The 24691-nt window shown below is 42.7% G+C and overlaps 1 protein-coding gene across 1 annotated transcript in view; it reads right to left on the bottom strand.

Moving 5' to 3' along the window:
* Positions 1–24691, bottom strand: part of grid2 (glutamate receptor, ionotropic, delta 2) — a 365965-nt gene that overhangs the window by 24289 nt on the left and 316985 nt on the right. The window contains exon 13 of the mRNA XM_036526665.1: positions 20879–21074. Coding sequence (XP_036382558.1) covers positions 20879–21074 — 196 coding nt within the window. The remainder of the gene's footprint in view (positions 1–20878; positions 21075–24691) is intronic.

The following is a 24691-nucleotide window of genomic DNA, read 5'->3' as shown; positions in this document are numbered from 1 at the left end:
TGATAAACGTGTAGCTGCGCTTTTTAATTACCACTCCGAAACGTGTTAGTGGTTTAATGTGTTTAACTGTGAGCTTCTAATTCAACCTCCTGGCAAAGGCCAATCTTACGAGTACCTAAATGGCAGCACCATTCTGACATATGCGAGCGCAGCTCATTGCGGGAACAGCTAATTGGAAGGAAACAGTTTCCTAGTGATCATGACTGACCTTGGTTTTCAGCGATCTTTCTTTCAGAAACAAAGCGCTAGTGTTCAGCATTCAGCACTGGTGACACGGGAGGGTTAAATGACGTGACCGGGGTGACCCAGCCTTTCCTTTCCGGCGCACGCTGAGTAACACTCTGATGAAGCTCACTGCACTCAAACAAACTCATAATGACAATCTCATGAGGTCACTTCCTCCACGGCACACACTCCCTGACGAACTCAATTCCACTCTAATACATGCATAATGGCAATCTGATGAGGTCACTTCCTAATGAACCAATTTCCTCCCAAGGACACAGTGAGTGACACTTTTGATGAAACCACTTCCTCCCTAGCAATCGGAGACAGATATTCTGACGATGCCACTTCCTACCTAAGAACCACAGTGATATTCTGATGAAGTTGCTTCCTCCCCAAAATATTCTGACTGATGTTCTGATGAAGTCATCTCATGCCAAGAGACTGTTCATTACCATGGATACTACTCTGCTCTCCTTCCATAGCCAGACTTCGAGTCCCTTTAATACAGTATTAACTGAGATACTATGATGAAGCAACTGCCAAATGAATGACTACAGCATACTGAATAAATGAGTTCACTTTTGTCCCTCCAGCAACATGCAAACCCCACTGCCACAAACTGGTATGATAGTGTCTGCAAATGCCACATGCAAATTAGAAGAAAAGTAAGAAAAGTAAGAAAATTCTTTATAGTTTTTAAAATAAGATGAACATATCTGAGTTCCAAATAGATTAATGAAATGAATAATGAAATAATGAAATGTCAGGACTTTTTTTCCATCAAAAAGTCCTGACATAAAACAAGACAAATATTTTTTGATATTAAAAGCAAAATGCCTCCCAGGGGCACCTGGGATGTCTCGAGGGAGTACTTCATATTAATTATACACTGTCAGATTATATTCCCTTTATTCATCAGTTTATCATGCTTTAATTTTTTACTTTTTCATACTGTAATGTTCAAAAATTTACTACTGAAATATGTCAATGCAGGTCGTGAAGGGGAACCTTCACCTGTTCCCCAAAACTGTTTGTTCAATGGTCAATTTGTTACATGTATAAGGATTGTTCTCTTTCCATTTCCATCCTTGTCAATAACTGAGCTCATGGAAAAATTTCATTCCATACAGGTTAATTGTCTTTGTCTGTCCCATTGTTTAACAAGCCACACCTCATATTAAATACAGGTGTCTGGCTGGAGAGCAGGAGGCTCACTTTTTTCAGCTGACTCTGCATTCAGGCTGGCTCCTTGTGTTTGCTGGTTTAAAAGAATTTTCTTGAATGTTTGGTCTACCCGTTCATTTTTGTGAGAACGGTCGGCCAGCTTCTCCACACAAGTAGAGGTGCAAAGTTTATACTGTTCGATAGTAGGGGGTATGTGTTATTCGGGATAAAAAGGATAAAAGGAGGGAGTGACATTTAAGGATCCCTTTCAGAGAGGCACATGCGATCCCGCTGAAGCTCGTAAATTCTGAACTCTTTGCACGTCTGGCGAGGGTTGCCATGTGGTAAATTACATGAAAGGTGCCGCCACAGTTTGCGGAATGGTACGTTCCGTTAGAGGGGGGATTTCCGCGGTTGACACCGCGGCGGCCCTGTCCTCTCCTGGCGTACGCGGCGCCGGTTTGTTCCAGCTTGGGAATTCCTCAAAGGGTCCGGGACGCCTTAAAGAAGGACGCTTTGCCAGGCGGCTCAAGGTCTTACTACACGCGAGAGGGAGCATTACTGCCCGTGGGCTGCTTAATCTCATTCGAGATTAACGCCTGCCAGTGTGTTCAGTGGCCTTTTAAACGGGGGAGTTCAAACACTTTTCACTGCTTTAAATGACTTCAAATTTGCTTCTAATTTGTGTCTGTGAAGTTTTCAAATGCGGTGCTTATTGCTCGCTATGCGTTGCTCTTCCCCCCACGGGCCCCTCGAGGCAATCCCACCCTCCGGCCGCTGCGAGAATGCGAAATTCTTACCTTAAAGCAGCGCTTGTGATCTGCATATCAAATGACAGCTCCTTCCGGATACGCGAGGAAAGCTGGACCATCTAAGTGGTCCTCGCCTTAACGACTGCTTTGCTACAGGGCAGCGAATCAGACTGCAGCCTCAGCTTCACCATGAGAAATTGAATTTGGCCTGGCCGAACATGAACATTCGTAATGCCTGTGTTTAAACTATTTCAGTGCACTAGCCCATTGTACAAGTAAGGTGAACATGAATTTTTAAACTGTGGCACAAGGAAATGAAAACTTTGTGCATATTTTGACCTTTCTAGTCTTGTTCTCGCTTCTTAACAGAGGTGTACTTTCTGTCATATATCATTTAGGCCCTGATTTCAAAAGTGACTTTTAAACTGTTGATGGATGGAGAATGGCACCTGTGACTTCTAAAGCCTCTGCTGTCAAATCTGTTCTTGTGTAGTTGCCATTCCTGAAAGATATTATCATCACGTATTGCATGTCCTTCATAGACTGCTTTTTGGTCTTCCAGTCCTGGGATTATCAATTACAGGTGATGTGTCTCTGCATGTTTGCTTGCACTTTTTGAATAAGCTTCAGATACCTCACCTCATGAGTTGAATGATGCAAACTTTTTCTCTCAACCTTCTTCAATTTTAATGAAGTAACACAATATTGCAGCAATCCTCTGAACGCAATATATATGAAATTGCTTTGATATTTTATCAACCAAGATATTTTTGATCTGTTCTAACTGTCTGTCTGTACAATCAAGAACCTGTCACAGCTAATATACTCAGAGAGCTATAAATAGCAATTCATGTGAAAAGGGTGAAGAATAAATGAAGTAGTCTTTCTGTTTAAGATGGGATCGTATATACTGCACACACACACACAACCACATGTTTAATATGTTTAAATTTGCACTACCATGAAATACTTGCGTAATGAAGAGATAAAAAAAAATCTACTCTAAAAAATTTCTGGAAGTAACATGTTAGACATGTTAGTATTTTAGATGGCAAGGGAGAGACTAAATTGACCTTTTCATGCTTCTTTTCTCATATTCTGGAAAGAAATATGCAAGAACAGGGTTACTATGACTTTCACCCACAAACAAGCTTGCATCACCAAATTCCATGCTCCAATCACAAGCTACCTTTTGTGCGATGCCTCACTTTGCTCTCACTAGGAACATTTCAACCAACCCTTGCCAATATCCCACTGTTTCTATGAGACAATGTACACTCTATATCTTTTTGTTCCTTTGAATACATGGATTCGTTACCACATGTACTGAGACTACACAACATAGTGACAATGGTTTCAAAACTTACAAAACACCTTTACAATATAATCACAATGTCCCAACCACGACACATTTTAACATAAAACAATGAGGCAATGCTGTAACCATGGATACGTTAAAAAAACACTGACATTTTGTTTTGACAGTGTTAAAATGTAAAGTGGTGAGAATGTTGCTTCAGCACATTGTGACCGCAATTTGAATGTTCCACTTGTTCTGTGGCAGTGTCTAAGCATCTCTTCCTCTCCCTCACTCTTTTTCTCTCTCTCTGGCCACACTTTCTACACCTGTTCTACACTCTCTTTGCACAATCTACACCTGGTTAGAACTCACTGCCTACACACACTCTACACCTTAGTCAATATCCATTATCTACATACTCTCTACACCTAGTTAAGAACCACCATTGGCATACTCTATACCTGGTCAGAACTCACTATTCGCGTATTTTCTACATCTTGGTAGGGCTACCAAGGACATACCCTCTCTACACCTGATTAATATTCACTGTCTACAGACTCTTCTGCTTTTAACTCACTACATAAACACTTTCAAGACATCCTCAGGACCCACTCTCTACTCAAGTCTCCACACCTGCGCCTGCCTCTCTAGCGTTTATTTTGTTTTCTGAAGAAAGACCCTTTATTCAGTGAGAGTACAGTACGGTTAAAGCTCCTCTGCAGTGCCAGGCAGGGTGCACCTGGAGGCTCTCCTCTCCTGAAACCCCCACTCCTTCCTCTGTTGTAGTCACCAGCTCGCAGGTGTTGTGTACCTGCACGCGCAGCTGACAGCCGCACCTAGAGAGACAAACATGTGACAACTTCTTCTCCTTCATTTGTTTTCCTTCCTAATTGGCCTTGAGCTGTCATTAACTCTCTTTGATTCCTCAGGAAAAATAAAAAAAGCAATTAATAGTCTATCACAAACCATATGCAAATCTGAGAACCAATTTCCAAAGATGGGAGCTGATAACAGTACCCAGAATAATTAGAAACAGATGTTACAGAAACAGTCCAGGACAGCTCATTGAGCTAGAACTAAAATGCGTCTGCTAATAGGATTTGGCAGAAAATTATTTCTTTTTTTTTTTTTCAATTTTATTTTAATTACGGACTGAAGAATTTCACAGATAGCGAGACTTATTTTTGTTATTTTCTGTTTTAAATCATTCACTTTCACCTTAGCCCCCTCTGCATTTTTTAAATTGTGGGTTTCTTTCACCATAAACAAATAAGGGAAAGCATTGAATGTGCTGCATGCCATTTCAAGGAACTCGCTCTTCTCCCTTTATAGTTCTTTATCAACAAAAAAGAGCTTGATTGCAAAGAAGGATAGCGTACTGATTAGCGACTGTAATTTCTACTATGCACAGTGACTGGAGGCTGTGAAAATAATGCATTAAATGTGTGCTGCAGTGTCGGCTCTCTTTTCCCCTTTGATATCAGGGAGGGCTGGCAGACTGGAGGTGTTGTTTACCCGGTCTCTCACTTTTGGTTGATTTTTTTTTTTTTTTTTACTGAGTATTACAGGTACATAAACCCCCGCAGAAGGTGCAAAGGATTATGGTCATGTGTGCATAAGGAAAGTCAAAGCTTTAGACTGGGAAGGCCAGTTGCGCCTCCAGCAGGTTTTGTGCACAGCACAGAGCGTGCCCCTATCTGTGGGTCCCGCGCAGGCAGAATTAAGACTCCTATGGGATTGCACAGGGCTAAAGCATGCCCTATGTTCGCACCTTGTACGAGAACAAACCCTCCCAGAAAATGCAAGAGCATGACGCCTTCACATTTTCCCCTGCATCTCCACCAACATATCTTAATTTCCTGTCAGGGAACTGTCAATCACCACTTCATCTGTTCTCTTTGTTAACTGTCAAACAGCTATGCCAAGGTGCTCTAGGAAAGTCAATGTAAAGTCTCTCTCTCCCTCTGTCTCTTCATATATAACCCTCTGTTGTTTTCCTTTCACCTTTTTATGCCTAATTGAAACTTCAAGCAACAACAGCATGCCTCAACACTAAATGTATTTATACTTGATTAACTTTAAAGAAATAAAAACAAGGAAAAGAACAAGGTTATATTATCAATACCCACATTCCCAACGCATATGAAAATTGGTCTCTGTTGGCCAAAAAACTCATTCAGTTCATTCTGCTGTTATTAGTTAGACAGACAGGACTTAACTGACAGTGATCGTGAAATTCTGAGGTGTTTGCACAAAACACCTTTAACGGTGTTTACACCTTTAAAAGCCTTTTAACGGGTCTGGCTGCAGACTGAAGGAAGATTAACACCGTGAGACCTGTGCTGATCTCAGTAATCTACCTCACAACAGTGAATATGTAAATGACTTGGCCATTGATAATTGACAGTGGTAGCTCCAGCATGCACGGTTCTGTGCGAATGAGCTCTGTGCTATGCTGTACACTGCCGCTGCCGTTATTCCGAGAGCACACAGCAGATTTTCATCATGAACACAATCAATGACACGTGAGTCAAATTTATTCATATCAGATAATCTATTGTTCTCAACACTCTGTGTTAAAAGCCAGACATGGCCAGGTATTGGGTTTTAACAGCTACACTGTGGCCATGTCCTTTTCTGCTTCACTCCATCTGTAACTGAAATAGGAATGTTTTCAATTGCACTTCAACTGCAAATGCCAAAACAGTACGTAAACATTCCAGTGTATACTTTAATGCATCACTTGCTAATGGTATCTGGTTTTGTGTAACAATAACCTTGAATGCACATACTCCAATTTCTTGTCTAAGATGAAAGCTGAACACAAGTTTGATGGGTTATTTTCGAAGCTGAAAGTATATCCAGGACTGAGAATGTATTTTACATTCTTTCAGACGAAAATACCTGGGATTTTTTATATGAATGAGTCCCACCATAGCAGTCAATTCCTTTGGTTGCTTCAGGTATGATTTATAAGTGTATCAGGGAGTGCAATAGCATGAGAACCTGCTGCATTTTTGATAGCATGACTTCAAAGAGCAGAAACAGTGTGAGCTTGTCTCTTCTGAAGGCATGCATTTTTGTTTGAAGAGAACACATACAGTTTAATTGTGCATGCTGTGCGTTGATCTGGATCTCTGGGAAGGATTTAAGAGAGGCTAATGCACTCCTACATTTGTGTGTGTGTGTGTGCACGTACATGTACGTGTGTGTTTGTGTGTCTACATGTATGTGTATGTGTGTATGCATGTGCAGTCTGGAGCAGGTGTGAGGGCGGTTTATCAGAGAGGTGCAGGGGCACATCTGTGCGGTGGATACTTTCTGATCCGCTGGTCATGTGACCATGGAAGACCGCACTTTAGCTCTTCAAACATATTAAGCAAATCCCCAAGACAGCTGAATATCAAACGCCTGAACTGATGGACCTTCCCTCATTCCTTCAGTTCCCCTCCTCCGGGGCCTCTTGTCACAGAATTATGCCTCTTAGATTAATCTGTATGTATCAAAATAAAAGGTTACAGAAGTCTGATTTAAAAAATCCAACCTCGAATTTAGCTCTGCGTTTAAGCCACTTCATGACTTTGATCTTTCCAGCTAACACGTAAGCAAAAATATGTAATCTTCACCAACAGCGGGAACAGGAGGAGATGAATGGGACAACTGTCTGTTTAATATCCTACACAGAAATAGGAACAGATAATCTGTGCAATACAACACTGGAACTAGGAGTTTAACCTAAGAGGCTTTGGATATTGATTTGAGAGAGAAAAAAAATGTTTAATCACTGTATAAACCCATTATGTTTTTTGTACAATAACCAAGACATTTCAAAAATGACATCAACAACAAAAACCCCATAGACTTTATATATTGCCTAGAGCAGAAGGACTGACTCTTCTTGTTGAGATTCCTTCAAAAGTAGCCTCTTGCCTCAAGCGCTATATTCCTTTGTCCAGTCTGGAACCCCTGTGAGGACTGGCAGACCCCCTGACTATCTTGCTTTAGACGGGCTCAAATCCTATTTAAATTTACAGCTTTTGGACCTTTTTCAGGTAGAAGTCCCTCTCAGTTATGGGAAGGATGTCCATGCAGACCTCCCACATGTGCGTCCTTTGTCCTCCTCCACCTAGCCTCAGACACAGAGGATCCTGGGAGGCCCTCTCAGAGTTGCAAAGAGGCAGACTGGTGGGAGACGGCTGATTGCGGTCACACGCCCCCGGGGTTCCCTCCTTCCACAGAACCCCCTCGCCACGCCCGCGTGCCCCGGGGGAACACCCTGCCCACCACCGTCTCATCGAGCACACCCCTCTGATCCTGCCGCCGGTCTCTCCGCCTGCAAGAGATGGTGGATCTCTGTTCTCAAGCTCCTCAGAGATGCGCCCCCTTCTCCCGCTGTAACCCAGCTGAGCATTTGAGTGGCGCGCCACTGGAGAAAGCGGCAGAGATCAGTCAGTGAGATGAAAAAGGCATTCCTCTCCCATGCCTTGTGTCGCAGCGGGATGTTCACGTCGCCCCCCCCCCCCCCCCCCCCCCACCACCCCCCTGAAACCAGCTTGGGAACTTCTCAAAGGTTCTCGGAGGACAGAGAGACTCGGGATTAAAGGCGACTGAAAACAAGCAACCAACTTTAATCTGCATGTGACCTGACTATCAAATAACATGACTATGTAGTTTCAGTGTTTATTTCATTATAACTTTTTTTACTGGCAAAACTAGATGCTTGTTTATAAGAATTTTAAAGATTTTTATAAATTCTTGCAATGGTGTATTTCAGTTAAGCAAGGCCTATGACACAATGATACAACTTCACTTCACTTGGCTTGCTATATTCATTTAAAATATCATGCTGCACTCTTCTTCTTAATACAGCAAGCTACTGTGTCACTTCATTACTAGAAGGAGAGCACAACCTTGTGCAGTCCCAATTATTCCATTTGCAGTGCAAGAGCGTACTGCCACAATGTCAAAGATCAATTTATTGTTACATTTTTAATTCAGGCCTCCACGTAACTATTTGCTAGAGCGGTGCCTGCACAAGCACAAAGAAGTTTATTCACTGACCATACTAACTATCAAGATGGGAACAGGGAAGACACAAAACACGTTAAAAAAAACCCTCTCTGGGCTAAAATTACAAGTAAATTGGAAAAAAATAATCGCTGCCGTTATTTCAGAAACCATTATTACACATGTTCCAATAATATAAATATGCCTATTTTAATTACACCCTTAGAAACGTTATTTTATTTGGAAAACTCAGATGTTAACAGATGAACACTCATTTAAATTGAAGGTACACTGCCGGAAATATAGTATGAACTATAAAACATGTATATGAGTATTGATCTGGTTCACAAGGATGGGAAGTAGCAGGCTTTAAGTCTCTACTGCCAGTTGGGCTCTGACCAAGCAGTGGACACTCAGTACTCACTGAGTTCTGTCATCAATCACACTAATCTGGTTAGAAGGCTGCAGAAGACGAAGACGAGGTGAAGAGTAGGCCTGAGGTGGCCCTGCACACACCACCGCTGTTCAAAGGGGAGGCTGACATCTCTGCATGCATGTATACATGACTGCGACCTCTCCCAGGAATTGACAGTTAACAGTACATCTCGTAACAGCCTCAAGAAGTCTTCAGGGGGCTTGTGTCTTGTTTCAAAGATTCTGATCACCACTGGGATGCCTCAGTTTCACTGAATCAAGGTCAGCGGCACAGCAGCCTGATTTTTCAATCTGATATTGTTTTCTGTTACACCTTTTCCTAAAAGGGAGTTGGTGATCCATTCAGAAGCGATTTGCCGTGAACCCTGAGTAATGGACACTAAAAAGTACTTCTTTCTCAAACAGCTCTTCATATAGTGGCGTTACTTTCTTATATTGAAGTACACAGCATTCTATCTGCTATCATTTTATCAAATTCAGCAGAAACCTAAACAAGCCAGAAATGTAGCATGATTAACAAAGAAAACTCTGCTTAAATGTAAGCGCTCGAAGTTAAGGACAAAAGAGCACTGATCTTGGACCTGGTAGCGGCTTTAAAAAGTGTGCATTTGCTTGAAACGCACCAAGGGAGAGCATGTGCTCCTCTTTATTCACCCCACCTGCCCGGAGCCCTTCCCTCCACAGGATGGTTCGTGACTCAGGTGGGGTGAGAAAGCCGTGTGAGTCAGGGTCCGGAGCTTTCTTTCGTTTTTTTCCCGTGATCCGATCACTGGGGGGGGGGGGGGGGGGGGGGGGGGGGGCTCGGTTTATTCTCTGCGATAAGCGGCAGCCCGGGGGAGAAGTTTAAAGCCTCTCTCTCACCCCGCATGTTACGTCGGAGCGTGATGTATTATTTTCTCCGTTTTCCAAAAGTCCATTAGGCCTTGGCGGTGGGCCATCCTGTCTCCCGCCGACAGAGATAAAGACGTGCGGATCGTGCGGGGGGAAACGGAATGAGGGCATCGCCGGGGTTTATGGAAAACAGAATGCCCCCTCGCCCTGCTACGCCCACGCAATTTATACTGCAACATCTTTTTGGGATATCGGCTTTTGTTTTTCGTTGTTTTTTTTTTCGTTCGTTTTGTTTTTTTTTAAAATTTATTTACAATCCAATAATTGAACTTGTGGTACACTCAAAGCGAGAGTTGCACAATTTATTCGCCTTTTTTCTCCTTCTCCTTGGGAATACAGATGCGAAATTTAATGATTCAATTTAGGTCAACCTGCTGCAGGGGGAGCGGAGGATGTCGAGGCCAAGATTAAACACGCCTTTAAAAGGTTGTTTGTCTTTGTTGTTTTTGCATAGCCGTTTCTCTCCCGATTCCTGCTCTTCCCTTGGCAACTTTTCTCCCCGTTTGCACTGGGATTATGCTCTCACCATTCATTTGCAAGCAATGTTTCATTGTCTTGTAATTGTGGAACTTTTTAACGAAACCTCAAGAGTTTAAACCAGTATCCTGTTTACAGAAAATGCCACACAATTAAGCAAGCAAATCACCCAAGTACACGAGGAACATTGTTCAGAATTAGCAGATGTTCTCTCACAGATACCGGGAGTCATCCTCCTACAGTCACAGACTGTACAGATTCAGACTATAGATAAGCGCTTCTGTCTGTAATGTCTGAACATACAGGGGGAAAACACAATAATGGAAATACAGAATAAATATGGACTCCTATTTTAGAGTAGCTAAAATGCAATTAGGAGCAATTCAATTGCAAAGGAGCCAACACATGCTTTTCATATTAATGCCAATACTAATTACCAGCAAGTTTCTGCTACAAAAGATCGAAATCAACACTTTAATACATGACTTTCTAAAGCAACATGATATACGTAAGAGATTTTGAAAGAGGACAAACAGCAAAATTATGTAATGTGTCAAAGGGTATATGCCAAACAAGGAAAAACTGCATCAAGAAAAAGGAACTGGTCACAAGTTGAAGCTCACCAACAGAAATAGATGTACACTTAGCAGCATCATTGCTAAAAACAACAACAAAAAACAGCCTAAAAAATTACCACAGGACCTTATCTACACCTCCATGACTCAGTCTCAACAAAAACTGTACATTGTGAACTTCACAAAACTGAGTTTTATGGTGCCATTCAGAACCCGCTTGTAACCAAGATCAGTGTACAAGAGTGGAAAATCTGGCGTACTGAGCACAAAACCGCAACCAGTGGGAGAAGTAATATGGTGTAATGATTTGTCTTTCACTCTTTTTCCCACGTCTGGACAGACTTATATTCAGAGAAAGCCATAGCAAGCCTTCAACCCTTATTATCTCTTCCCCACAGTTAGCTGTAACATGGTGGTGGATCTGTTATGGTATGGGCAGCCATCTTGTGGGAGTTGAGTCTGATTACTGGGCCTGATTATTACTCTGCATGGCAGAATTAAGGCCAAGGAGTATGAAGCCACTTTAAGTGACTAAGGGCGCTCTGTGGTGCAAATATTGTTTCCTCAAAATGCTCCCATATTATAAGACAATAATGCCCCCATACACAGATTCAAATGTTTTTTTTTTCCATGATGGAGTCAAACACCTTCCACAGCTTATGGGAACTATTTCATCTCTCAAAGAACTGGAGGCCTCTCTTCTTAACGAGTGGTCCAATAACCCACACAAAACACTTCAAAACTTGTATAACAGCATTCCAATAAGGAATGGAGTGGATCTGAAAGCAAAGGGTGGTCCACTAGTTACATATTTTACAACATTCATATATTGTTTTTTGTTTCCATTATTTTGTCCACCCCCTGTATCTTGTAAATGTTATGCATAATATAGAGTGAATAAATGCTATGATGATATTACTTCTTACATGATGAATAAATGTAAGAGGTAACAAACAGCAATTCCACCCAAGAACTGAAAATGTGCTTCATATCTCCAGTCAATCCAAAGTACAGCTGCACTTATTAAAAATTGTTCATGAGATAGTCTTTGGTTTACAGTACGTAAATGAATGAAATCAGTGGAAAATTACAGAAAATTTAATCTGGCCCTTTGAAAACTGAACACTCGACTTTCCGTAATAGTGAGGTTCCAGCAGTACCTCATAATTTGATATGCGATAAAGGCAATATCTTTCAAAATTGCCTTGTGATGAAAGCTTTAGAATAAGCTTTAAAATAATTTACTTCCATGAAATTATCATTTATTTGATGTTTTTGGAGCAATGTGTACATTTTATTTTGAAACATAAATAAGGGAGATAAGATAAACACACAAGGTTAAAAGGGTCCTTTGTAGCCCATCTATGTGCATGTATGCAGTCAAGTATCAGAAGTAAATACACACCAAATGACAGTGGCAAGATTTTTGGTTGCTGTTAAGTAGAGATAATATAACAATCACACCTAGCATTTTATGCATAGAATTTTAAGGAACACTCGAACAACATTTGCACAAATGGCAAAATAAATTCAATAATTTCATTAGTTTTTTAGGTATGAAAATTAAAAATTAAACAACCGGACCATGTAATTCTACTCACCAAACCCTAAAAAGCACAGAAGGAATTTAGAACAAATATGACAAAAATAAATAATGCTCTTGGTGAATTCAGACAGAGCAGTGGAACCACTCCATGGAAAGCCATTATGTTTTTATACCGCAGATATCCCATATCACACATTTTCAGCATGCTATGCAATTTGCACACTTACTGTAACAACAATTGCCCTCTTTAGCATTATTCGGTTTTGAGGCCTCAGTATTCACCAGTGGTAAAAACTCTTCCAGCTCTACTACACCAGCAGCTGAATCTAAAAGTTTGCACAATCTAGATACGCGCACCTGGGAGGGAGCTCTAGCTTTGTGGGGCTAAACCACCACAAACAGGCTGCTGAGGTAGGCAGGGGAGGGATGGGCTCTATTGAGGCCGTCAATGCAGGCAGGAAGGATTTAAGGTGCCCCATCTTGTCCAATGGGCAAATCCATTCCCCGGAAGGCCCTAGCTGGCTGGAGGAAAGCCGCGGAGATAAGTGCCATCTTTTCATGCATATTCATGAGGAAGGAAAAGCTGAGCGTCCGCATATCTAAAAGCAATTCTGCAAATGCCTTGAGATGCTGCTGACTTTTACGTTCCTCTTTGATTTTCGTTCCTATGCGGGGAAAATAAACCCAAAAAGATAATAGCTAGCTAGTGAATCTCCCAAACTTATTATCCCATTGCTGAGTTTCACAACACTATAGCCCCATGCTGGGAACAAAAAGGTGAGAAAGAAAACAATTGCCGGATGGCTTTTTCAAACCATTACCGAAGAAAGAAGGCACTATGATGTTACAAACACCAATCTCACAATTCTGGCTCAAAATATACCCATGGTTAAAATCTATCTTGTAAAAGCCAGTGATATTCCAAACTGGCAACCTGAAAACAAAAGGAATTCCTACAGTCTAAATAGCATGCATGATTTCTTTTTTCTTTTCTTTCTTTCTTTCTTTCTTTCTCTCTCTCTCTTTCTCTCTCTTTCTCTCTCTCTCATGGACCCACAGGACCCACTCAAAAGAGATCTGTCAAAACACTCATTTCACAAGTAGAGAGAAGGAGAAAAGTAGAGACTCGCCTGAGAATATGATCTGTTCTTTTTTGAACCAGCAGGTTTCCTTAACAGCAACATATGGCAAAGAAAACATCCATACAGAAAAAAGGAGAAGAAAATGAACAAAGAAATTCCGAAGACAGACAAAAGGGTTTCTACTCATATCTCTGCTACCTTCTACAGCACTCTTGGCACTGCAGAATGCCAATGCCAGCACGTCTCCCATAGATAATTGGCCATAGTAAAAGTTTGCCTTCCACAGACAGATAGAATTAAAGAGGGTATTACCTTGACTGAAAACGTGACTACTATGTCAGAACATTTATACTTATATTTATACATTTATACTTAGAAAATAACGCAATCTTTCTGCAACTTATATGTAACTTATATAGTAATTCCTGCATATGCTATGAAAGCATGCCACGTACCATTTTCATTCAGACACACCCCTAGTCAAAGGTGGAGTTATGTTTTAAGGAAATGAAGAGACAAGGGATTCAAAGTAAATGAAATAAAGTACAACATGCTTTCATTTATTGTCTTTTTTTTACTTTTAACTGGTCTCTCTGTCTTATTGTGTTGTCTTATGGCTTTTGCTATTCTGATTGTACAGCACTTTGGTCACTTGCTGTTGTTTTTAAATGTGCTTTACATATAAACTTGTCTTGACTTGACATCATATATCCGACCTGCTAAACAGTCTGCTTAACATGAACTTGTTGCATTAGCTGTAGGAGGAGAACCTGCTCATTTTTACTGCTGCAGAAAATACTGAGCTCTCAACTGATTTCTCTTTACTGAAAATATACCACTGTTCAATTATTTTGACCTGTTAATCAAACGCCTTGTTCCTAAACCAGTGATTATTGTAACCTTAGAATCTGGGCACATGCACGGACAAGTCTTAGTGCTTTATTGGATGAGAGTGTGTGTCTAGTACACCAACTATGGCGGAAGTTCACCTAAGGCTAAACCACTTTACCATGCAATAAGGAGATGCTGACAATTAGTTTTTATATTGACAAAGTGCCCAAACTTTTGTGAGCAGGCCCCGTTCATTGCCTTTAATTAACATATAGCATATGATCGATACAGTGAAGCAAAACGAGTGTCTGCCAGACGGCGCAACGTCTCCTTTAAGAGAAACAGATGAGCAAGGGAATGAGAGAAGCACACACAAAGATGAAAAGGAATGAGTGAAAGTCCTCATATCAGCCAGATACACCATCAATTAGTGCCCCCCCCACCCGCGCTACACTGGGAGAGATTACACAGCTTCAAGCAAAACCAATTGCCTTTTCCATTTTTTTCGACTTTCATCGATTTTCTTATTAAACATTTTCATAATTAGCAATTCTCTCGGGAGGTGACTCGCCGCGGATGGCCGCGTGACGGATCGGCCGGTTACAGGGGCCTCCCTCCGGCTCCCCAGCCCGCCCCCGCTTTACCCCTCCATCTCAAGCCCCCATCTATCGGCTCTCTTCTCTCCTCTCTCCCTTCTTGGGTGCTCCACCATCCCAGGGCTCTGCAGACGCCTAGCAACAATCCGACGCTGCATCGATCGGCGGACGGAGAGCTCCGGCAGGGCCCTTCTCCAGCAGCTCCTCTCCCACTCTCCTGCTCTCTCCCCCTTTACAGTTCCCCTCATGCCCCTCTCTAATTCGCCGTTTCAAATTAGCTCTCGGCCCATCCGGCCCTTTCTCATTTCCCACTGCCCTCCACTCTTACCCTGCTTCTTCTTGAAAGCTATTGAGCCTTTTTCCCATCTCAGGATAATAAAGCAAACCGGTGCTTCAACCCCCTTCCGCAGTCCCCGGAAAGGGAATATAATGTGTCCGTCTGTCGTTTGATTTCTGAATATGAATTCATTAATGTAACGTGACCTTAAACCGGGATCGCCAGCGAGCAGCTGGTGCGAAAAGAGCCGGCGCCCCGACGTCCCGACTTTGGATCGGAATTGTCGTTTCTCGCTTGCAGGCGAGGGAAGGATTTTCCCGCAAAGTCCTTCCACGTGACACACATCTGTCTCCGCAGCTGCCAAAGCCAGGCTCACGACCCCGGGAAACGCTGCCCCCCCACCCCCCCTCTGAAGACGCACTGCTCCCCCCGTCCCAAATATGTACTTTGCAGTGGATTCGGGCACTGCACGACACCCGATGTACGCAAACCTTGGGCCACGCTGATCCGCGGCTGAAACCCCTCAGACAAAATTAATGGGTTTTTGAGAGCCTTCCCCCTTCTCTCAACGATGAGAGTGCGTGCGGTTCCAGATTACCCAAACCATGTTGATCTGCGCTCTGTGAATAAATGTTGCCTGCTTCCCCACAGTGTCATGCTGTTGAACATATTTCAGTTTGACATGCAGCTAATGAAGAAACCAAGAAAACAAACAGTAAATTAATGTTTATATAATGAGAAGAATAAACTTGTGTGATTTTCTGTGCTTTTTTTCGGTCGGTGTGTGTCTTTTTTTTCCATCAGCTCAGCTGCGCAGAGGGGAATTCAGCCAGGGATCAGGGCCATTAGGTCCCCCTTCTCCCTCTGATAAGCCCTCTCTCTCCTTCTGTCTTTCTTTTTCTTTCTGGAGAGATGGACATGTTTGCCGTATAAGCCCATCATGATGAAGTCTGTCCTTTGAGAAAGTGATTGAAATCCTTTTAGAGCTGGTGAGCATGGGTCAGCTCATTTGTCGTTGTACTCAAAACCCCATCTCTCTCTCTCTCTCTCTCTCTCCCCCTCCCTTTACCTTTCTCTTTCTCTGTCTCCCCTCTCTCTCTTCCTCCCCCTCCCCCTCCTCCCTCACTGTTACTTTCCCGCTCTCTCTTTCTCCCACTCCCCCCCTCCTCCCTCTCTCTTTCTCCCCCTCCTCCCTGATCCTCCTTCTCTCTCTCTTTACCTCTCTCTATCTTCCTCCTCTCTTCCTTCCCCCCTCCTCCTCCTCCTCTCTCTCTCTCTCCCTGCACCTGTACTTCAGACACAGCGCGGTTACGGCGGGCTCTGTACCTGTAAATTTGTCGTTGTTATTGCGGTTCCTCTCATTACAGCCAGAGCAAACAGAGTCTGACGCAGTCACGCGCCCAGTTGTTCCATATAAACGGATAGAATTGAGAGAAAGACAGGGGAAACGCGCTCCCGAAGAGCCACCCTCCCGCCCCCACATGTCTACACAACGTCTCAGAGACGGACAGTATCTCGCGCCTCATCTTGTCCGTCATCAGCAGCGGCCGTTGGTGAAGTGTGTCCTCTCGTGCGCAGCGTGTGAGCACCGGAGCGTCGCACCACTGGCCATGCTACATTGCCGCCAGCAAACAATTACAAATATGGGTTATAGAAAAAAAGGGTGACAGAGAGATTTCGCTCTAGCATAACAACGTACAACACCGCGAGAAATCTCCAGCGGAGTGTTGATTAAATACTTGTCATACTGTACTTTTTCAATGTAAGATGTTTAGAGGTGTGGTTCTCCTGGGGTTGTCAACTTTTCACACGTTTTCTTGTTATTTTTACATGCTGTATGCATGAAGACTAGCAAGGCTACTTTGCTGGAGCAAACACCATGAAATTAAAAAAATAAAAACAGACTGGAAGAGGTCTTTAATCACAGTGTCTTTAAAGTGGAAACTATCCACTTATTTTTGTTTTCAGCTTTTATATTATCTTCAATATGCCTTGTGTCAAGAATATATATTTTTATATTGTATATTTATAAAACCTCTTAAAAACTGGATAACAGTGACAAACCCAATCTTGTGAGTGTTATTCTGCTACAATGATTCCCATCTCAGGTTTGTGTGAAAGAGCGAAAATCCATTTTCGTCTTGCTGTGATTCCTGCCCTTTATCGACAGAACAAGGACTATGAATACGAAACAAACACAGAACATGGACTGCCGGCGTGCAGGTTGGAGAACTTAATCACTGCAGTATCCGATGGCACAAATACATACGGGTACATCACTCACACGCACTCACACACACACACACATATCAACACACACACATATGCACACACACACACACACAGGGACACACATACACACAGACGCATACGCACACGCTTGCACACGCCCACACACACGCACACACACACGCACACATATCAATACACACACATGTGCACACACACACACACACACACATACACAGACGCATACGCACATGCATGCACACGCCCACATGCACGCGCACACACACACACACACACACACACACACACACACACACACACACACACACACACACACAGAGCAGACTTTCTGATGATTGTGCCATATTAACCTTTGTTTCATTCTCTCTTCCTCTAGACAGAAGAGAGCCAGTTATGCCACAGAAGAACCCACCCCTCTGTCTAAACAGTGTTTTCAGGCAGGACAGAGAGAATGATAGTACAGATGGTGGTACGGCATAGAGGGCTAGGGATTGGAATTGTAGCCAGGAGGTTGGTGGTTTGAACCCTAGGAGGGGTATTCCAGAGATTCCTCACTTGGGTTGCTTCTGTGAAAATTCACCACTGCAAATATTTTTTTAAAAAAAAGCAAACTAGGTAATATGATAATGGTGTTTGCTGAGCAAATAATGTCAAGCTGCATTGAACCACCAGGGGGAGCTCACTCCCCCCAGCCCCCCTGAGTGGATGAGACGGAGAGAGTGAATTCCACTCAAACAACCACAGACTCTGTTTACCCTCTCGGTTTTGTGTGTGCCTTGCACTTCAGAAGTGTCACTGTGCCATACAGCATTTATCTCTGCACCTGGGAGATGAGATCATCTTAACATAACGTTGATTAATTCATGAAAGGTAACTGTCTCTAATTAGATATTCCTCCCTAATTACCCTCATGCAAATAATTGAGGACATAAACTGCACTTTAATTTTTCATTCAAAAGCCTTGTAATTGCAACTTCTAAAGCTATATTTTTCAGAGAGGAAAAAAACAAGCCAAAAAGGTTCAAAATATCAGCTTACAGCTTCCTGATGATTAAATAGTCAGTTAATTAGGCCTTAAAAAAGTTATTTTTATTTATATACTAGGTACTTGTTATGTTTTGTTTTACTGAAACAGATGCACACTTTGCCTTAATCAATACAAAAAGACCAGGTCTTAGCCACAAAGTTTGCCTGAACAGTAATGTACATGAATTAAAGACAAATTAATCACAGAGACATAAAGATATAAATACATTTCTCATCTTCTCTGTTTCATGTGGTTAATAACAATGGCAAATAGGTTATTAGTCACAAATAATCTGGGTATTAAAAAACACTTATATACTGTACGCAGAAATTTGAGTGCATGTTTAAGCAAAGCATGTTTTGGTAAATCTTGAACAGCGCCTAATTCATACTTATTACGGTCTAATTTGCTTGCTAATTAGTCACTAATAAGCTCTTACGGCTTTATATGTTAACACATAAATTAAAGTGTTATAAAAAAATACACACTACAGAACTAGTCTTAACTGCTGTTGTGTAGAAGTACCAGCCTAGGTCAGTAGTCACAGACTGCTACATTTAGTGCCCAATATCACTTTAAGGATGTCACATTATTCCCACAGTCTTACGGATCATCCGATTACTACTGCAAGACAAAAAAAAAAGTGATTAAGATTTACCGATAGCCGAGCACGCTAAGCTGCTTTTACGATAGTAGCCTTGTGTTGTTAACCTATTTGAACTTTCACAATTGGTATCTCCAGCAAGCCTGTATCCTCTTCCCTACACAGCAACACAGAGCTGGCTCTGTCTTTATCTCTCCCAGGGAAACGGCCACCCCCCTCTCCTCATGTTCCCTCTCAGGGGAGACCGGGAAAAGATTTGATCTTCCGCTCTCCGCTGTGTCTGCCACTTATTGACCGCGTTACATTTGCTCATGAAAACAAATGGCGGTGCAGTTGAGCTCTCGTGCAATCGCACTGTTAAAATTCAGAGGGTGAGAGGGGGATCGGGACCCCAGGGTTACATGTTCACTTTGTGTCAGCAGCGGGGCAACTCGAAGATAATGGGTTGGCCATAGGTCCATGGATTACCCAATAAGAAGCTGACCTGTGGATGTCACATGACCTTTGGAGACGCCATTAGGGTGATACTCACTTAAATTTTCATTCAGAATCAATGCCTGAAAATGTGACACAAGTTAATATATGGTAAAATATGACATCCAAAATATGCAGCATATAATGTATGATACATGAAGCATTGCCACTTTCATATATAAAACATATTATACATATAGTATGATGTACAGATAAAGTATATATACATATATATGATAAGTTTTATATTTTTACACCTATTTGTAATGATATGAGTGTGTACACAAGGACGATCAACCATTATGTACTGTATTTCATTAGCACGTGTTAGTATGCAAACACCATGGATCATAGATTTAAATACACTAAAGCTCAAAGTCTATAAAAGAGAGAATTGAGTCCTAACTGTTTAACAACTTGAATTTTATAAACAATGTCAGTTATGTGATTTGTTATGTTTTTATATGTTGTCTGTGGTTTGTGCTTTATTTTCAATGGCATCACTCTACATCACCTTGAGATTTTTTAATGAAAAGTGTATTATCAATAATGTTAAAAACAACAAAAATAATATATTTTACTAGTACTACTATTATTACTACAGCTAATACTATGCTCTCCCGTCAATTATAGGTGTGAACATGTTACGTGTGTGTGCATGTACGCAAGCATGACTGGGAAATGGATGGGTCCTCAGTGTGATGACAGTCCAAAGACTCCGTTAGTGCAGAAGGATGGCTATCATTGTACGCAAGGTAAGCTGGTCATTATGATGGCCCTTTACAAAAACCCGCTACTCTGTGCCACAGTCTGTGATTGTCCTCACCTTTGTTATCATCAGAATCTGAGAACAAATTGGAAAAAATTCCCACAACACTACATACTCACTATTTGCCTTCATGAACGCTGCGATCACCTGCTGCTGGTTTATTGAAAGTTTTCAGCAACAGCCGAAAGAAAATCGGGGATGCCTTTGTCAATTACGCCCCAAAGCTATGGAACACACTACCTATAGATATCAGGGAAGCCAACTCGCTAAATATTTTTAAAAGAAAGCTTAAAAACTTATCTCTTCACTTTAGCCTTTAACTAGCTATGACTTCCCTGATACAGGCCTGAAATTCTAGCTATGACTTCCCTGATACAGGCCTGAAATTCTAGCTATGACAGCAATCCAGTGCAGTTGCTCCAAGCAGAAGAAACCCATTAAGCGCTGATATAGGACCAGTTTTGCTGTTTATATTACAATGGTGAAGGTTAGAGTCATGGTTGGGGAGTCTGGCCTTAGATCAGCGCTAACAGGCGACTTCTGCCTCGAAGCAGTCCCAGCTCGAGCGGCCGATGGGAGCGAGCGGGCAGTACCTTGCGAATGCCCTCCTTGGACTCGTCAACGTTGTTGTCGGCCCCGCCGGTGCGGTTGATCATGCGCCACATCTGGGAGTACATGGGGTCCCTCTCGAAGGGGTTCATGCCCTTACTGCGCACCTGGTCGTACACGGCGGAGTCCAGCACTGTGCCATATGGTAGGTCTGTCTGCTTGGAGAGGTCCTGGAGAGACCTGCAAGAGGAGGGAAATGTCAGCTACTCTTCCCGTCGAATACTTAATCAACGTTTTCATAGCGTATGGACAGAGAGAGGGAGAAAGGGGGACCAGGGAAATGTCAGCCTCACATTTTTTTCCCCAATGCGAAAATAACATTTTCATAGTGGGCAGAGTGAGAGACAGAGAGAGGTAGAACCAGGTCAATTCAATTCGCTGTTGCTTTATGGCCATGAAATGCATCATGCAGTTATCACCAATTCATGTGATAATATAGAAGAATTATAAAGAGCAAAAAGGAACAAATAACAAATAAGTAACAAGAATCAATATGCTTTTCTTTATTATTATAAGAGGAAGATCTTGTGCATACGCAAAGCAGCAGGCAGAAGCCTCTGTGTTCATACTACATGCAGTCAGTTATATAAAACTAAGAGGGTCAATAATGAGACAGGAATGCTGGGTATATCTCTCAAAGGATCCACAGACAGAATAAGATTGCATATGACTACTACATATACTATGAAGTATATGAGGCTGTCATAATCATTTATCATTATGCTGGAATCGTATTCATCAGCATATATGCGTGTGTGTGCGTGTGTGTGTGTGTGTGTGTGTGTGTGTGTGTGTGTGTGTGTGTGTGTGTGTGTGTGAATATATACCCAAGGTCCTGCCATAGATGGCAGAGAGGCCAACATGACAAGGCCGGGAGTGATCTCGGTAATACATTCAATGTACTAAATATGTAAATGACACACAGTGGGCTATAAATAATGCAACACCCATGGAAATGTCGAACTCATGCCGGTGGGCACAGTGTTCTTCATGCTGCATTCTCCGCTATAGCAGATAGCCATTGCCTCGAGAGGACACAATATCATTATCATGTTCACTTTACTTTAGATTGTCTTCATGTAATGTTACATTAAATCTGCATTAAACAACACACAGGTAACACTTGCTTGCAGCAGACAATCACTTGCGACAGACCAGACGTAGCCAGGTGTTCGATTTTTATAGCAGCGTTATGGTGATGGCCTCTCACAAATCAATTTAATGACAAGCCTATCAGGGTATTTTGGTCGGTGTTACTGTATTTGACTGCAAATACCTGAATGGCATGAAAAGCTCTTAGTATGCGCTTGTGTTTACTAGTTTGCTTTTTCAGTTTATTAGTTTAGTCATGCCATCTCATGTGACACGCATTGTACCTAAGTTAGCCACAGGCTACTTTTCACTGGTAGCACCCAGAGCAGACAGACATGAGACAAGCGTCTTTACTCCAGTCAGGTCTAGCATCTGAATAAACTTTTATGCAGCTCTCCCCCACGCGTTATGTTTACCGCGAGGGGATATGAAGTTAAAAAATAAGAGAGTGGAGGACACAGGGACTCTTCTGGATGGGACTAGAGAAGCACGTCTTCACAGCGAGCGCAGGAATTTCACACCGGGCAGAGACCCCCCAATGCGGAAACCACAGTTTCTTTCTTCCTGGTATGCGCCAGCGCAGGCACACACACCAGACAGAGAACACACTGTACTGTCTCAGCCAACAAACCGCTTGTTTACTAGCACTACAAACTCATAATTTACCGTTATTTAAGAGCCGTCCAACGAAGAGACAACAACTCCCTGCAGACCCACTTTTCCCAAGTAAATAATGAAAACAAACAGAGAATAACGTAATAAATATGGAGCTCGCGCTAGTTTGTAGTTTTCGCGCCGCCTCCACCTCAGGGGAAATGAAGGTATTTTAATTACAATGCAACGGTTTGATAAATCCTAAAACAATCTCTGTTAAGAACTGTAATATTGGACCATTAAAGAAACTAATTAACGTTTGTCAAACCTGCCTGAACCGAAACAAGCAAACAAAACAGACCGAATTTCAAATAAGAGCAGCGAGGCTCTTGCGCTGTCAATTGAAATTTTACCAAGATTCTGTCATAATATTGCTGCTTTAACTGCACAGCAGTCTTTTACTAAATAAACAGCATTTAATATTGAGAAAAGCACAGTGTAGCTGAACACTAAGGTATACCATGGAAAATTCATTTCACATTGGGAATTAGACAGACACAGCTCTCAATCAAATGTCACATCCCTCTCTTTTCCTTCTTTTCCTTTCAATTTGGCTGCTTTCCTTTGAAGCCGTAATGAGCGCGGGCGCAAAATGTTAATCTTTGATTGCGCTCATTAATGTTTGTTTTGAAGGCTCTGATCATAACTGCTTCCCACACCCCCCCACCCCAGCCTCCCACCGCGCACTCCTAAATCCATCTGCAAACGATCAATATCTGTCACTTGCATTCTCTTTGAAGGGGGTTCAGCACGTAGGTACCCCACCTGCCAATGCGCCATCCTGCCTGCGGCCTCCTGGATCAGGACCAGGGGGTCTGTTCCTGTGCTTCTTGCAGGAGGTGAAAAGAGATGCCCTTGAATTCTGGGTTTTTCTGGAACTTTCTCGGCGTATCCTGTCCCTGTCTCCCCCCTTCCTTCCCCATCCTTCTCCCGGTGTTCTGCCTTTTAAAGCACGTCCTGTTAATTTCACCTTAGACGAATGTACCCAGGTGCTGTTTAAACGCTCCCAAGTGATTTATTGCGAAAGAAACAACATTTGGACCTGCACGGTTCTCGTCAGGCTTTGTTCCTTTCTCTCTGCTGCTTCACCTTAGCAGGTGTGCAGCTGTTTTAACATCCACCTGTGCAGGAGATGGAGGACTCACCAGCCTGAAACCTGTTCAGCCACTCGCTTCAACAACTCACCCTGCCTTTGAACTCTTTATTGGAGGGACTTCCTTTCAGCACCACTCTTCTGTATCTTACTTTCATGGTGCCCAATCTAATGGAATGGGAGCACTAGTAGGAGAGGGGTCAGTGTATAGATTCGTGAGACTGTTTTGTGATGACGGAGGGCCCCATTCCTCTTGCACTCCTCCCCCCGACCCCATTTTCCATCCCTGTTTCTGCAGTCAAACCTTCTCTTACCCTGGACTCGACCCACCCTTCTCTGTATTCAGACCCGGCCTCCACTCACCGCCACACCAAAAACCTTAACACTCTGTAGCTCCCATTCCACCACACATGCACACACACACACATTTGCTCGCACACACACGCACGCGTGCACACAGACACACAGACACATACATACTCTCTCTCTCTCTCTCTCTCTCTCTCTCTCTAAGTACATCCAACAGAACATAATCAAATAAACTCATTCACTCAAGGGTTTTTCTGAGACACATAATTGGCTCATGTTTTCTGCTGGATTGCATATAATGCCTAAAAAATCCATTTCTTCCTTTATGGAAAAAATGTGTGTGGGATTAACACTGTGAGTTAATGGACTGACCTGCGCTGTGCCTCAGGTTGTTGGAGCCAAGCAGCAGGCCAGTTCTGAACACACCAAGAGCCTGCCTATTCCTCCGTCCGCAGCGAATGAAGGGGCCTGCGTGCCATTAGCCGGGTAAACGCGCATGTGCGGTAGACATGGGAGGGACACGCGGGTGGAGGGTGGCGAGTGGCCCGGTGGCCCGTTCTCCGCTCGTGGGTAATCCCGCTTTTATCACATCACAGACTGTCTAATTGCGAGATCTGAGTTTGTTTCTTCAGCCCCCCTCGCAATGCTT

The sequence above is a fragment of the Megalops cyprinoides genome, chromosome 4 (genome assembly GCF_013368585.1).
Source record: "Megalops cyprinoides isolate fMegCyp1 chromosome 4, fMegCyp1.pri, whole genome shotgun sequence".
In the NCBI taxonomy this organism is placed as follows: domain Eukaryota; kingdom Metazoa; phylum Chordata; class Actinopteri; order Elopiformes; family Megalopidae; genus Megalops; species Megalops cyprinoides.
This window is presented reverse-complemented; position numbering and strand designations above follow the sequence as displayed.